Source organism: Trachurus japonicus, chromosome 17 (assembly GCF_045865225.1).
Source record: "Trachurus japonicus isolate A0001 chromosome 17, Traja_1.0".
NCBI classification, from domain to species: domain Eukaryota; kingdom Metazoa; phylum Chordata; class Actinopteri; order Carangiformes; family Carangidae; genus Trachurus; species Trachurus japonicus.
Window position 1 is genome coordinate 120976 of NC_140923.1, and position 15575 is coordinate 136550.

Below are 15575 nucleotides of genomic sequence, written 5' to 3' on the forward strand. Positions count from 1 at the left end.
TCAGATCCACATCAAAGAGCCTGTGTAAGATAACTCCGATGTACAGCAGTTATAGAATAAAATAAAATAAAAATAATAAAATAAGAGGGTAAGACAAGTGAAAATGACAACAAGAGACCCTATTACGCTACATAAGACGTGTGTGTGTGTGTGTGTGTGTGTGCATGTGTGTGTGTGCGTATGTTATTTTACAGATATGAAATTCCAAGATATTTTTTAATTTGCTTTTTGAATGTTAGTTTGTGTGTGAGTTTAGTTATTGAATGTTAGTTTGTGTGTGAGTTTAGTTATTGAATGTTAGTTTGTGTGTGAGTTTAGTTATTGAATGTTAGTTTGTGTGTGAGTTTAGTTATTGAATGTTAGTTTGTGTGTGAGTTTAGTTATTGAATGTTAGTTTGTGTGTGAGTTTAGTTATCGGCTCTGGTAAAGGAGCAGTTCCATGCTTTCATTGATCTGTATTCTAGTGTGTGCTTCAGAAAGTTGGTGTTTGGTTTAGGAAGCGTGAAGCGGCTTTGTGTTTTTTTTTTTTTTTTTTTTTTAACCTTTATTTTACCAGGCAAATTGCTTGAGATAAAAAAAATCTCTTTTACGAGCATGGCCTGGCCAAGTGTTGCCCGTCTGGTGGCTTGTGGATATGAATCATGATTGTGTTTTAACTGATTGTATTTATATAAAGGTGTTTTAAACTGTAATGTTTTCCATATTGAGAGAAGTAAGTCCTTACTCTCCTCTACTTTTAACCGTTGTAGACAGGAATGTTGTTGATGCTGTTATTGTTATTGTATGGTGCATGGTGTGTGTCTGTGTGTGTGTCTAACCTCTCTCTCTGTGTTTGTGTGTCCGAGCAGACAGGCAGAGGCCCTGAAGGCTGACATGACAGGTAGGTGTGACCCCCCGCTGTCTGTGTGTCTGTGTGTGTGTGTCTGTGTGTGTGTGTGTTACCTGTGATATGAGGAAACATCTGTCTTCAGGCTTCATCGTTGTGTTGAAGTCAGTTCTTCTATACGAGACACTAGACACAGACAGAGAAAAGTTCATCAGGTGTCTCGTCGCTGCTTCACCTGCTTCACCTGCTTCACCTGCTTCACCTGCTTCACCTGCTTCACCTGCTTCACCTGCTTCTAGCTGAGTCTGGGATGTGAGAACCGACTGTAAAGGACAATTCCGGGCAAATTCACCTCAGGGCCTGCAGCAGCTTCTTAATGTGTGTTCTGCCTTGGTATGGAGAACAACATGACATAAAATATAATGATGTAAAGAGTGTGACCATGATCTCCAGGACAAATGAGGATAAACATGTGATTTTCCCTGACTTGAAGCTGTCAGGTCAAGTTTTAACACCTGTAGTCAGGTGAAATATCCTGGTCATGTGATCACAGACTCACTGACTGATGACGAGGACATTCTGCGTCAGTCTCGCATGTTATATGTGCAAGCAAATGTGCTAAGACGGAAATGTGGCTGTTGTTCTGATGATGTGAAGCTGACTCTGTTTAAAGGTTATTGCACACAAACCGCTGTGCACTGCACATCTGTGGTCTAATCACAAAAAAACGAGCTTTTGGAGATTACAAGTAGCATAATATAACGACTCTTTGAGAATCTTGTTAAAACGGCCCAGATGGACCAGCGCCACTGAAATGTGTCTGACTGCTCCAGTCAACACTCTCCAGTCTGTCTGAAGAAATATCATGTAGAAGTTCATTTGTCGTCTAAACCAGGGGTTTTCAAAGTGTCCCCGCGTCGCCATGGCAACGATGAATGGGAGCAGATTGAAGTTCTGCTGCTTAGGCTGTTTCCATCCCTCAAAGCCACAGACAGCGTCAGATGGAGACTCAAACATGCAGCCAGAAGTTTATTTACTTCAACAAGCCGACATGTTTGTAAAACTAGATCTAAATCAAAGTCTGGCGGAGTCGAGACCCAAGTTGACGCTCGGTGTGTTCAGGTGCAGTGGGAAGCTCCCGTTGGTGTCAGAAACACAGGAATATCAACTCTGGACTTGAAGCTTGAAGTAAATAAACTTCTGGGTGCATGTTTGAGTCTCCATCTGACGCTGTCTGTGGCTTTGAGGGATGGAAACAGCCTAAAGCTGCGTTCACACCGGACCTTTTGTTTTTAGAACGAGCGATGAGTTTACATGTGAAGTCAATGCAAACGAGCAATTTTTTTTTCTGCTCTTTTAATTGCGAGTGACTTGAGGACGGATCAGTGAGGAAAAATATCACACATGGACAAGTGTTTCAGTGTGTTATTATGAAAAAAGTGTGTTACTTTACTGTCTGATTCACGTGGCTCTCTTCAGCTGCTCTGCTCTCCCTCTACATCACCCCCCCCCCCCCCCCCTCCCTGTCGGTAAACGAATACTCGAGTACTACTCGAATAGTGACCCCGAACATTCGGATAGTAAATATGCTACTCGTTGCAGCCCATGTGCAAGTAGATGAAACATTTACTGCACTGACTCAGATAGTAGGAATTGAACTGAACTGAACACCTAAATACATGTTACCTAAATGCCTCCATGGGGCAGACTGCAGCCCTGTCAGATGGATTTATCTTTATTTATCAACGTGCTGATTCTCTCCATGTGAGGAGGAGAAACGCTGCTGGTTCCTCCTCTCACTGACTTCACAGCAGCTGCTACTACTACAACAACAACAACAACAACAACAACAGTTTTAAAGCTGCTGCTGTTGTTGTGGTGTCTCTCAGTACACACATAATAACAGGTGCAGGTATTGATCTGCGTTGCCGCGGCAACAGATGCTGCAGGACTGAGTGACCCTGGATCAGGTGGACGATGTCAGTTTAGTAGAGGATAAACACACACACACACACAGACACACGCACACACACACACGCACACACACACACACTGGGTTAGGGTAGTTACAGTAGATATTAATGTAGATGAATGAAAAGCTGCAACACGTTAGAGTTGAGTTTATTTAGTTTATGTATTTAGTTACTTTATTTTATTTCTACTGCTTCTTGTTCTGTGTCATTTATTCTTCTGTTTTACTGCAGATTAAAACATTTTAATGAGATGAACGACTTCCTTCATGATGATGATGATGATGAGCATCAGTTGTCTACGTTTAAGGGAGAAAGCTGAAGAACAGCTGGTCAAACAGGCTGAATGATTTACACATTTACATCCACTTTTATCTAAAGTCTGAGACGAAGAACAAAGAGCAAACCAACTGTCTACAACGTGTTGTCGTCCAAGAACTTGTTATAAAGTTGCTTACTGATGCTGATGATGCTGATGTGCGTAGCCGTGGCAACAGACGCTGCAGGGCTGATGTGCGTAGCCGTGGCAACAGATGCTGCAGGGCAGAGTTCACCCTGAAGAGACAAACAGCAGCAGCCCAGATGTTCGTTTACACCAGAACCAACAACAGCATCATCAGCATCAGATAATAACAACACACTATATTAAACTTTAGTTATTAAACTTTAGTTATTAAACACTAGTTATTAAACACTAGTTATTAAACATTAGTTATTAAACATTAGTAGTTAAACATTAGTTATTAAACATTAGTTATTAAACATTAGTTATTAAACATTAGTTATTAAACATTAGTTATTAAACACTAGTTATTAAACATTAGTTGTTAAACATTAGTTATTAAACATTAGTTATTAAACATTAGTAGTTAAACATTAGTTATTAAACACTAGTTATTAAACATTAGTTGTTAAACATTAGTTATTAAACATTAGTTATTAAACATTAGTTATTAAACATTAGTTATTAAACACTAGTTATTAAACATTAGTTGTTAAACATTAGTTATTAAACATTAGTAGTTAAACATTAGTTATTAAACATTAGTTATTAAACACTAGTTATTAAACATTAGTTGTTAAACACTAGTTATTAAACATTAGTTATTAAACATTAGTTATTAAACATTAGTTATTAAACATTAGTAGTTAAACATTAGTTATTAAACACTAGTTATTAAACATTAGTTGTTAAACATTAGTTATTAAACATTAGTTATTAAACATTAGTAGTTAAACATTAGTTATTAAACATTAGTTATTAAACATTAGTAGTTAAACATTAGTTATTAAACATTAGTAGTTAAACATTAGTTATTAAACATTAGTTATTAAACATTAGTAGTTAAACATTAGTTATTAAACACTAGTTATTAAACATTAGTTGTTAAACATTAGTTATTAAACATTAGTTATTAAACATTAGTTATTAAACATTAGTTATTAAACATTAGTTATTAAACACTAGTTATTAAACATTAGTTATTAAACATTAGTTATTAAACATTAGTAGTTAAACATTAGTTATTAAACATTAGTAGTTAAACATTAGTAGTTAAACATTAGTTATTAAACATTAGTTGTTAAACATTAGTTATTAAACATTAGTTATTAAACATTAGTTATTAAACATTAGTAGTTAAACATTAGTTATTAAACATTAGTTATTAAACATTAGTAGTTAAACATTAGTTATTAAACACTAGTTATTAAACATTAGTTGTTAAACATTAGTTATTAAACATTAGTTATTAAACATTAGTTGTTAAACATTAGTTATTAAACATTAGTTATTAAACACTAGTTGTTAAACATTAGTAGTTAAACATTAGTAGTTAAACATTAGTTATTAAACATTAGTTATTAAACATTAGTTATTAAACATTAGTAGTTAAACATTAGTTATTAAACATTAGTTATTAAACATTAGTTGTTAAACTTTAGTTATTAAACATTAGTTATTAAACATTAGTTATTAAACATTAGTTATTAAACACTAGTTATTAAACATTAGTTATTAAACACTAGTTGTTAAACATTAGTTGTTAAACATTAGTTGTTAAACATTAGTTGTTAAACATTAGTTATTAAACATTAGTTATTAAACATTAGTAGTTAAACATTAGTTATTAAACATTAGTTATTAAACATTAGTTATTAAACTTTAGTTATTAAACATTAGTTATTAAACATTAGTTATTAAACTTTAGTTATTAAACATTAGTTGTTAAACATTAGTTATTAAACATTAGTAGTTAAACATTAGTTATTAAACATTAGTTATTAAACATTAGTAGTTAAACATTAGTTATTAAACATTAGTTGTTAAACATTAGTTATTAAACATTAGTTATTAAAGCAGAAGTAAGCGATATATTTGTGTTAATCTAAGTCTTAAATAGTTCTATCTTCCGACAGCAATCACTTCTATAGAGTGTTTGGTCTGAAACACGGGTCTGTCAGTCACTCTGCTCTGCTCTGAGCCCAGGAGAAAACTTTCCTTGTATCCTACAACCTTTATCCAATGAGGAGAGAGAACGGCATAAAGGGGCAGTCCTCTCTGTGTGTGCAGCCAAGGAACGCCGTGAATGTGGCGACGTAGCGACGAGGACTGTTATGGTGCGTTCAAGGAAACTCGTATTTTTCCGACCGTGAAGTGGTACCAGTTTGATCTGGTACGAGTTCACGGGTCAGAAGTTACAAGTGGCCGTTATAGTGACTTTCACAGGTAAAACAGGTCGGAGAAACACGAGTGGGTTGCCTGGAACGCTACAAAGTCGTAAGTCGTGACTTGAAGCTGTAATTTACGGTTTCAAAAGCCTGCCTGGAACGCAGCATTAGCCAAAACCACCGGACCACTTACTTCTGCTTTAAACATTAGTTGTTAAACATTAGTTGTTAAACAGTAGTTATTAAACATTAGTTGTTAAACATTAGTTGTTAAACAGTAGTTATTAAACATTAGTTGTTAAACATTAGTTATTAAACATTAGTTGTTAAACATTAGTTATTAAACATTAGTTATTAAACATTAGTTCAGCTTTAAATACTGAATTGACTGTTCATTGGTCACTGTGGATCGACCCCCTCATCCAACAACTTTGCAGGATTTGGTTTCTCTCAGTGTTTTATTCTGAAATCTGCAATTTTTTAAATCTAATTACTCAGAAAACAGTCAGCCAATCAGAAAAAAGGCTCGGAGCTTCCTCTCTTCTGATTGGCTGACACTGGTCTGTTGTTACTAGAGCTCCATAGAGAAGCTAAAGGAGAGAAGATGGAGAACTAACACTGAAATCAAATCTTCTTATAATGTCAAATATTGGACGTCTGTGGATTCAGAAGCTTTTTAAACTGAATCTTCTGTTTGAGCTAAACTCAAACTGTTTGTGTTTTTACATCTTCCTGCTGTTTTCTTGTTGTTTACAGCGGTGTCTGCTAGGCTAATGCCCCTTCTGCCGGTTGTTTTGGTGCTTTCTGGTGGCGTCAGAGCTGCTCTAGCTTTAGCCAATCAGTGCCGGGTAGTGATGAGCCAGATGAAGCCTCATGAAGCATTCGAAGCTTTCCATCAAATTGGTTCAACAAAGGCAAAGCTTCTTGGGGCTTCAGTTGCTCTACTAGGCCACCTACTGGCCAAAAAGAATTAAACAGGAAAACAGATTACAATGATATAGTGGTCTGTAGTGTAGCTATATATATATTTAGTTATATATTTGAACTTTTTACTGGTTTAAATAGGCGATTTGTTTCCATAAAGAGTCATAAGGGAAAGTGGGAATGAGGGTGAGGACAATAAGCTTGTGTGACCGATGTTGTTCAGGCCACAGACTGAGTCGTGATTGTGACTATACCCGCTGATCTCCGTTACACTTCTGTTAACGTGGGTTGTGGGGCAGTGGATGTGCTTGTTAGTTGAACTTATGGAATAATTTTTATTCAGAATATAGATAATACTGTTGAAACGCATGTTGCAATCGATGCAGAAACACCACAGGATGCAGGGGAACCTCCACTGCGTTTCACTGTGCCTCCTATTTAGAATAGCGCACCAAAGCACGAGCCGCTTCCTGAACCACACACAGCTCACATTCATCAGCCTCTCAATGATTTTATACTTTTGATGTAAACATCTCCAACAATTCATTTTTTTCTCATGAATTTCAGTTCAGACGTTTAACCTTTCCACCTCTATAAATAGTAGTACAATTACAGGTGGAGCCTAGGACATAGGACGCAGCTTTTAACATGTGTCCTATCTATCTATCTATCTATCTATCTATCTATCTATCTATCTCTCTATCTATCTATCTATCTATCTATCTATCTATCTATCTATCTATCTATCTATCTATCTATCTATCTATCTATCTATCTATCTATCTATCTATCTATCTATCTATCTATCTATCTTCAAACCCTTTGTCTCTTTTTTCTCTCTTTCTTTCTTTCTATTACTCCTTCATTTGTATTTTACTTAACTTCTTTCTATCTTTCCCTCTCTATCCATCCATCCATCTACCTCTTTATATCTATCATCCCCCTCTCTCTTTTTCTTTCTTTCTTTCTTTCTTTCTTTCTTTCTTTCTTTCTTTCTTTCTTTCTTTCTTTCTTTCTACCGCTCTCTATATATCTCTTTTTCATTTATCCACCCCAATTTCTTTCCTTCTTTCTTACTATCCCTCTGTCTCTTTCATTCATTCTCTATTCTCTTTATCTTCTATCTTTCTGTTTTTCTTACTTTTTTCTTTCTCTATCTACCCTTCTCTCTGTGTCTTTTTCTTTCTTTCTTTCTTTCTTTCTTTCTTTCTTTCTTTCTTTCTTTCTTTCTTTCTTTCTCCATCTACCCTTCCCGCTTTCTTTCTTTCCTTCTGTCCTTTTCTTTTTTCTCTTTTGTTTCAATCTTTCTCTTTCTTTCTTTCTTTCAACAATTTATTCAGCTCACTCAGCATTGCTTTCAGCATTCACACCATTTCCATTCTTGGAAATGTTTTTCTAGTTTTTATTCAGAATATAGATAATACTGTTGAAACACATGTTGCACTCGATGCAGAAACACCACAGGATGCAGGGGAACCTCCGGCGAGGCTTCGGACGTCATCTCATACGTCGTCGATACACGCTTCGATACGCGCTTCACAAAATACTTCCTGGATTACTCGACGCGCTTCGAAGCCTCGGCACGGCAAGACACATCACTAGTGCCGGGTTAACCTCGAGCCCCACCCAGGAGGCGGCCGTAACGTCTGACCGGGGGGGGTGCACGTTCGTAGCGGAAATAAGGAAAGTAAAGGCAAACAAACACTGCATATGTCCAACATCAGGCAGGTTTCCAGGATGCCAAGTCGCCTACTCACTGTAATGTAACAAGTGCCGATGAGAACCGGTGTCAAAAAGGAAAAAAGGAAGAAAAGAAAAAACAATCGATCACGGACTTCATGATCGATTTTCCATGGCAACGAACGAAGCTTCGAAGCTTCGATTTTTTGGGTCAGCCCTAGTATAGATCCAGATGTTTTCTCTGTGTGTGTGTATAGATCCAGATGTTTTCTCTGTGTATAGATCCAGATGTTTTCTCTGTGTATAGATCCAGATGTTTTCTCTGTGTATAGATCCAGATGTTTTCTCTGTGTGTGTAGACTCTACTCTAGGAGCAGCGGAGGTGTGGACGTCTCGTCAGGCGCTGCAGGACGTTTACCAGAAGATGTTGGTCACCGACCTGGAGTACGCTCTGGACAAGAAGGTGGAGCAAGACCTGTAAGAGCTGCTACACACACACATCTACACACACACCTCACACACCTACACACCTCACACACACACTCTAGGGCTGTCACTTTTTATTCGACATTCGAATATTCGTTTGAACGTGGGGTGAAGAGATCATATTGGAACGGTAATGAGCTGCTCAGCAGAGATTCTCTATTTACCGTCTCTGGCTGCAGTGGCTGCAGAGCGCCGCCGAACGTACGTACGTACGTACGGACGTGGAGGCGCCGAGAAGCGGAGCCAGTTTCCTTTCTGTGACCATATTAACCCTCTCTCTGTGTGTCTAGGTGGAACCATGCGTTAGGGTTAACCCTCTCTCTCTGTGTGTTAACCCCGTGCATCTCTGTCTCTAGGTGGAACCATGCGTTCAAGAACCAGATCACGACACTGCAGAGCCAGGCCAAGAACCGAGCCAACCCCAACCGCAGCGAGGTGCAGGCCAACCTGTCGCTGTTCCTCGAGGCCGCCAGCGGCTTCTACACACAGGTAGAGACAGCTGCTACTCTATCTACACTACTACACTATCTACACTACACTACATCACTACACTATCAGCTATCACTCAGGCCGCCAGCGGCTTCTACACACAGGTAGAGACAGCTGCTACTCTATCTACACTACTACACTATCTACACTACACTACATCACTACACTATCAGCTATCACTCAGGCCGCCAGCGGCTTCTACACACAGGTAGAGACAGCTGCTACTCTATCATCACTACTACACTATCTACACTACACTACATCACTACACTATCAGCTATCACTCAGGCCGCCAGCGGCTTCTACACACAGGTAGAGACAGCTGCTACTCTATCATCACTACTACACTATCTACACTACATCACTACACTATCATCACTACACTATCACTACTACACTATCTACACTACACTACATCACTACACTATCATCACTACATCACTACACTATCACAGGGGTAGACAATAAGGGGAATTTGCCACAGGCCCTCTGGGCCAGTGGCTTTTGAAGATCACTGGCCCCACCATTCTAACCACTGGCCCAGGACAATAGGTATCGATCCCCATATTAACGAAAAACAACATATCCCAGCCAATTCCTGCGGTCTCGCCATCGAGGCTGGAACTTTCTGATACCATTACTAGTCAATTTCCAACATTCTTGATACTTATTCAATACCACGATCTTGTAGTTTCTTGAGATTTTGGGGGATTATTTTGTTATATGTATTTTAGTGATTATGTATGAGTTGGTATATTTGTGTTTAATTTTTGTATGTTGTTATTTATTTGAGTCTGATGTAAAGGATTTATATCCTGTATCAGATATTTTTCATTCAATTTCATTAAAGAAGGTCAAAAAAAGTGCTTTTAAATTCATCAGGCTACTTATAAATAAATAACTGTTTCACATATTTAGCCTCCACTGTGGTTTAACAATGAAGTAAAAACAGAGTTAAAATGGTAAATATGCCTCAACACAAACATGAAGTTATGTAGTCATTACTTTTATCCTCCAAGTAGTTCAGTGATATAACTGTTGTTCTCATTCATTCACGTTTAGGCTGTTTCCACAGATTGGTGCAAAACTGACTTATTGTTTCATTTTCAGCTCAGTTTTGCGTTTACACACGTTTTTTTGTTGTTGTTATTATGGTCTAAATGTCACGTGACGTGCCACCGCTGTGGCGCACACCGAACAGCTGGCGCCCCAGCGCGAGCTCTGGCCCGTGTGTAACGTTCGCGTCGGTCCCGACAGGACTCGACCCGACGCGCTGAGGAGGAGGGAAGTTTCATGGTTAAGAAAAAGGTTTTTATCGGTTCTTGTGACGACCTTCTATCAGCAGCAGTGAGTGAGCTGGAGCTGCAGCTGCAGCTGCTTGCAGGTGGTGCTGCCGTGCCAGGGCACAGAAAGTAGATGTTGATCGGGTCGGGATCTCTTAGCACTAATTACCGAGACGATTTGACAGTTATCATTTCAAACCACAGGGATTTAATGTGAAATTAGATTTATTTATTTACTTGTTATATTTTTTTCAAGGCATTATTTTCACTGGCCCCACCGGGCCAGTGTTTGGAGCGTTCTGGTGGCCCTGACGGTTTGAAAAGTACGTCCGGGCCACCGGGCCATTTATATTGTCGACCCCTGCTATCAGCTATCACTCAGGCCGCCAGCGGCTTCTACACACAGGTAGAGACAGCTGCTACTCTATCTACACTACTACACTACATCACTACACTATCTACACTACTACACTATCTACACTACACTATCACTACTACACTATCTACACTACATCACTACACTATCTACACTACACTATCAGCTATCACTCAGGCCGCCAGCGGCTTCTACACACAGGTAGGAGAGAGTCCTCTACACGCCTTCTACACACCTTCTACACGCCTTCTACACGCCTTCTACACGCCTTCTACACACCTTCTACACGCCTTCTACACGCCTTCTACACACCTTCTACACACCTTCTACACGCCCTCTACACGCCTTCTACACGCCTTCTACACACCTTCTACACACCTTCTACACGCCTTCTACACACCTTCTACACACCTTCTACACACCTTCTACACGCCTTCTACACGCCTTCTACACACCTTCTACACACCTTCTACACGCCCTCTACACGCCTTCTACACGCCTTCTACACACCTTCTACACACCTTCTACACGCCTTCTACACACCTTCTACACGCCTTCTACACGCCCTCTACACACCTTCTACACACCTTCTACATGCCTTCTACACACCTTCTACACGCCCTTTACACGCCTTCTACACGCCCTCTACACACCTTCTACACGCCTTCTACACACCTTCTACACACCTTCTACACGCCTTCTACACACCTTCTACACACCTTCTACACGCCCTCTACACACCTTCTACACGCCTTCTACACACCTTCTACACACCTTCTACACGCCTTCTACACGCCTTCTACACGCCCTCTACACACCTTCTACATGCCTTCTACACACCTTCTACACCTTCTACACACCTTCTACACGCCTTCTACACACCTTCTACATGCCTTCTACACACCTTCTACACGCCCTTTACACGCCTTCTACACGCCCTCTACACACCTTCTACACGCCTTCTACACACCTTCTACACACCTTCTACACGCCTTCTACACACCTTCTACACGCCCTCTACACACCTTCTACACGCCTTCTACACACCTTCTACACACCTTCTACACGCCTTCTACACGCCTTCTACACGCCCTCTACACGCCTTCTACACGCCTTCTACACACCTTCTACACGCTGTGATGTCATGAGAGGTAACCCAGGCAGGTAAGGCTGGAGCAGTGCAAAAAACAGAAAAAACAAGCCAGAATCAGAAAAATCATATGCAGACGGTTTATTCTTCCACCCCGAAGCCCCATACAAGTCCAACTGAAAACACTCCCGTAGGAGGAGGAGGGTCCTTTTACTCTTTCAATACCCCAACAAAATGTCCAACAAAAAGTGTCCGTCTTTCTTCCTTTTCCCTTAAATCACTTCCCTTGTCGGGGCGGTGCGTGGCGCAGTGGGTAGAGCGGCCGCCCCATGTAGAGGCTACAGTCCTCGCCGCAGGCGTCCCCGGTTCGAATCCCGCGTCGGGCAGACCTTTCCTGCGTGTCATTCCCCCTCTCTCTGCCTCCCCATTTCCTGTCTATCTCTACTGTCATCACTATCAAATAAAGGCAAAAAAGCCGAAAAATATACTTAAAAAAAAAAAAATCACTTCCCTTGTCGATGTCTTTGTTCCGTCTGTCGCCGTCCAGCTCCTTCCACCTCCAGCACCCCTGCTCTCTGTCCTCTGTCTCCCTTTGTTCTTCTCCCCTCTGCCTTAATCAGGTAACCTAAACACCTGCACCTGTCAGAGAAGTGAGGTCTTCTGGGAAGTGTAGTGTGTGCGGCGGCCATCTTGTCAGGGATGTAGCAGCCCTTTACCACCTGCCCCCTTGTGATGCCACACATCCCTCTCCCCAGGCCTGACGTCCTCGGCAGGCTGAAGGAGGCCCAGAATGCATCACGGCGGGACAGGGCATCTGCATTTCCATGGCGCCGTCCTGGCCTGTGAATGACAGAGAAGTGAAATGGCTGCAGGCTTAGGAACCACCTAGTGATCCTGCTATTGGTCTCTTTGTTTTTAGCCATCCATTGCAGGGGTGAATGATCTGTCACCAGAGTGAATCTTCTTCCCAACAGGTAGTATTTGAGTGTTTCGAGGGCCCATTTTATGGCAAGGCACTCTTTCTCCACAGTGGCGTAGTTCTTCTCTCTGGGCAACAATTTGCGACTTAAATAAAGAACCGGGTGTTCCTCACCTTCTGTGATTTGGGCTAGCACCGCGCCCAGACCCACCTCTGAGGCGTCCGCTTGGACCACAAACTCTTTACTGAAGTCGGGGGCTGTAAGGACTTCTTTTGAACACAACGCCCGCTTCAGGTTACCAAACGCCTCTTCCGCTGCAGGAGTCCATTTCACCATCCTGGAGTGCTTCTTTGTGGTCAGTTCTGTGAGGGGGGCAGCTACCATAGCAAAGTCAGGTATGAATCGTCTATAATAGTTTGCAAGCCCCAAGAAGGACCTCACCTGCTTCTTTGTCAGCGGTTGGGGCCAGTCCTGGATGGCACCCAGCTTCGCCCCCTGTGGTTTGACGAGGCCGCGCCCGATGGTGTACCCCAAGTAGTTTGTCTCACTAAAGGCCAGCTTGCATTTCTTGGGGTTCGCCGTCAGGCCAGCTTGGCAGAGGGAGTCCAGGACCTTTTGCACCCGCGGTAGGTGGCTATCCCAGTCCGGGCTCTGGATAACCACATCATCTATAGGCAGAGGCATATTCGTGGTGAGGTTGCAGTACCTGATCCATCAAGCGCTGGAACGTAGCCGGAGCTCCAAACAGGCCAAAGGGCATCATCCGGTACTGCCACAGGCCTCCAGACGTGGCAAAGGCAGTCTTCTCCTTGGACTCTGCTGACAGAGGGACCTGCCAATAACCTTTGGTAAGATCAAGGGTGGTTATAAATCGAGCTTGGCCCAGGCTTTCAATCAGCTCGTCGACCCTGGGCATGTATGCATCGAACTCTGACTCTTCATTTACTTTTCTGAAATCATTACAGAAACGTACCGTTCCATCCGGTTTGCCTGTCAGGACGATGGGGCTGGACCAGGCACTCTGGGACTTTTCGATCACATTTAACTCCAACATCTTCCTTACCTCCTCCTGAATCTGTTTCTTGCGGGCCTCCGGTATCCGGTATGGTTTTTGATGTACTGTTTTTCCGGGCTGGGTGCGTATCTCATGCTCTGCCCGATGGGTGCAACCAGGGAGGGCTGAAAAGACATCCGGGTTGCCATCTACTACCTCCTTTGCTAGTTGCCATTGGTGAGGAGAGAGGTCTGGACCGAACTGCACTTCATCTCGGGGAGGGACTTCCTGCTCTCAGGGGGGGAAGACAAGTGAACATTGCCTCCCGATCATGCCATTTTTTTAACAGGTTAACATGATATATTTGCTCACCTGTCCTCTTCCCCGGTTGTCGTACTTTGTAATTGACCTCCCCCACCTTCGCAATTACTTCAAAGGGCCCTTGCCATGTAGCTAAGAACTTACATTCCACGGTGGGGACCAGCACTAGGACTCTGTCTCCTGGTTTGAACTCTCTGGGTTTGGCGGTTTTGTTATATGTGGCACTCTGGTCTCTCTGGGCCTTTTCCCATGTGCTCCTTCACAATGGGATACACTGCGGCCATCCGGTCTCGCATCTCTGCCACATGTTCAATCATGGTACGGTGAGGACAGGGTTGCTCCTCCCAAGCTTCCTTGGCTATGTCTAGCAGGCCCCTAGGTTTGTGGGAATACAAGAAGTCAAACGGTGAGAATCCAGTAGAGGATTGTGGAACTTCTCTTACCGCAAACAACAGGTAGGGGAGGAGCTGGTCCCAATTTCTTCCATCCTTATCAATGGCCTTTCTCAGCATAGCCTTCAGAGTCTTGTTGAATCTCTCCACCAGTCCGTTGAGGGTGATACACTGAGGTCCTCACCTGTTTCACTTGCAAAAGATCACATAGCTCCCTGGTTACCCTGGACATAAACGGGGTCCCTTGGACCTTCTACACACCTTCTATACGCCTTCTACACACCTTCTACACACCTTCTACACGCCTTCTATACGCCTTCTACACACCTTCTACACGCCCTCTACACGCCTTCTACACACCTTCTACACACCTTCTACACGCCTTCTACACACTACACCTTCTTACACGCCTTCTACATGCCTTCTACACACCTTCTACACGCCTTCTATACGCCCTCTACACGCCTTCTACACACCTTCTATATGCCTTCTACACACCTTCTACACGCCTTCTACACGCCTTCTACACACCTTCTACACCTTCTACACGCCTTCTACTCGTCTTCTACACCTTCTACACACCTTCTACACCTTCTACACGCCTTCTACTCGCCTTCTACACCTTCTACACGCCTTCTACATGCCTTCTACACGCCTTCTACACACCCTCTACACACCTTCTACACGCCTTCTACACGCCTTCTACACGCCTTCTACACACCTTCTACACGCCTTCTACACGCCTTCTACACACCCTCTACACACCTTCTACACGCCTTCTACACGCCTTCTACACACCTTCTACACCTTCTACACGCCTTCTACTCGCCTTCTACACCTTCTACACGCCTTCTACACGCCTTCTACACGCCTTCTACACACCTTCTACACGCCTTCTACACGCCTTCTACACGCCTTCTACACACCCTCTACACACCTTCTACACGCCTTCTACACCTTCTACACGCCTTCTACGCCTTCTACACGCCTTCTACGCCTTCTACACACCTTCTACACGCCTTCTACACACCTTCTACACGCCTTCTACACCTTCTACACACCTTCTACACGCCTTCTACACGCCTTCTACACCTTCTACACGCCTTCTACACACCTTCTACACGCCTTCTACACCTTCTACACGCCTTCTACAC

General features: G+C 42.3%; 1 protein-coding gene across 1 annotated transcript in view; it reads left to right on the plus strand.

Moving 5' to 3' along the window:
- smg7 (SMG7 nonsense mediated mRNA decay factor) overlaps positions 1–15575 on the plus strand; it is a 45311-nt gene that overhangs the window by 941 nt on the left and 28795 nt on the right. Inside the window, exons 2-4 of the mRNA XM_085804202.1 lie at positions 849–880; positions 8430–8547; positions 8913–9045. Coding sequence (XP_085660328.1) covers positions 849–880; positions 8430–8547; positions 8913–9045 — 283 coding nt within the window. The remainder of the gene's footprint in view (positions 1–848; positions 881–8429; positions 8548–8912; positions 9046–15575) is intronic.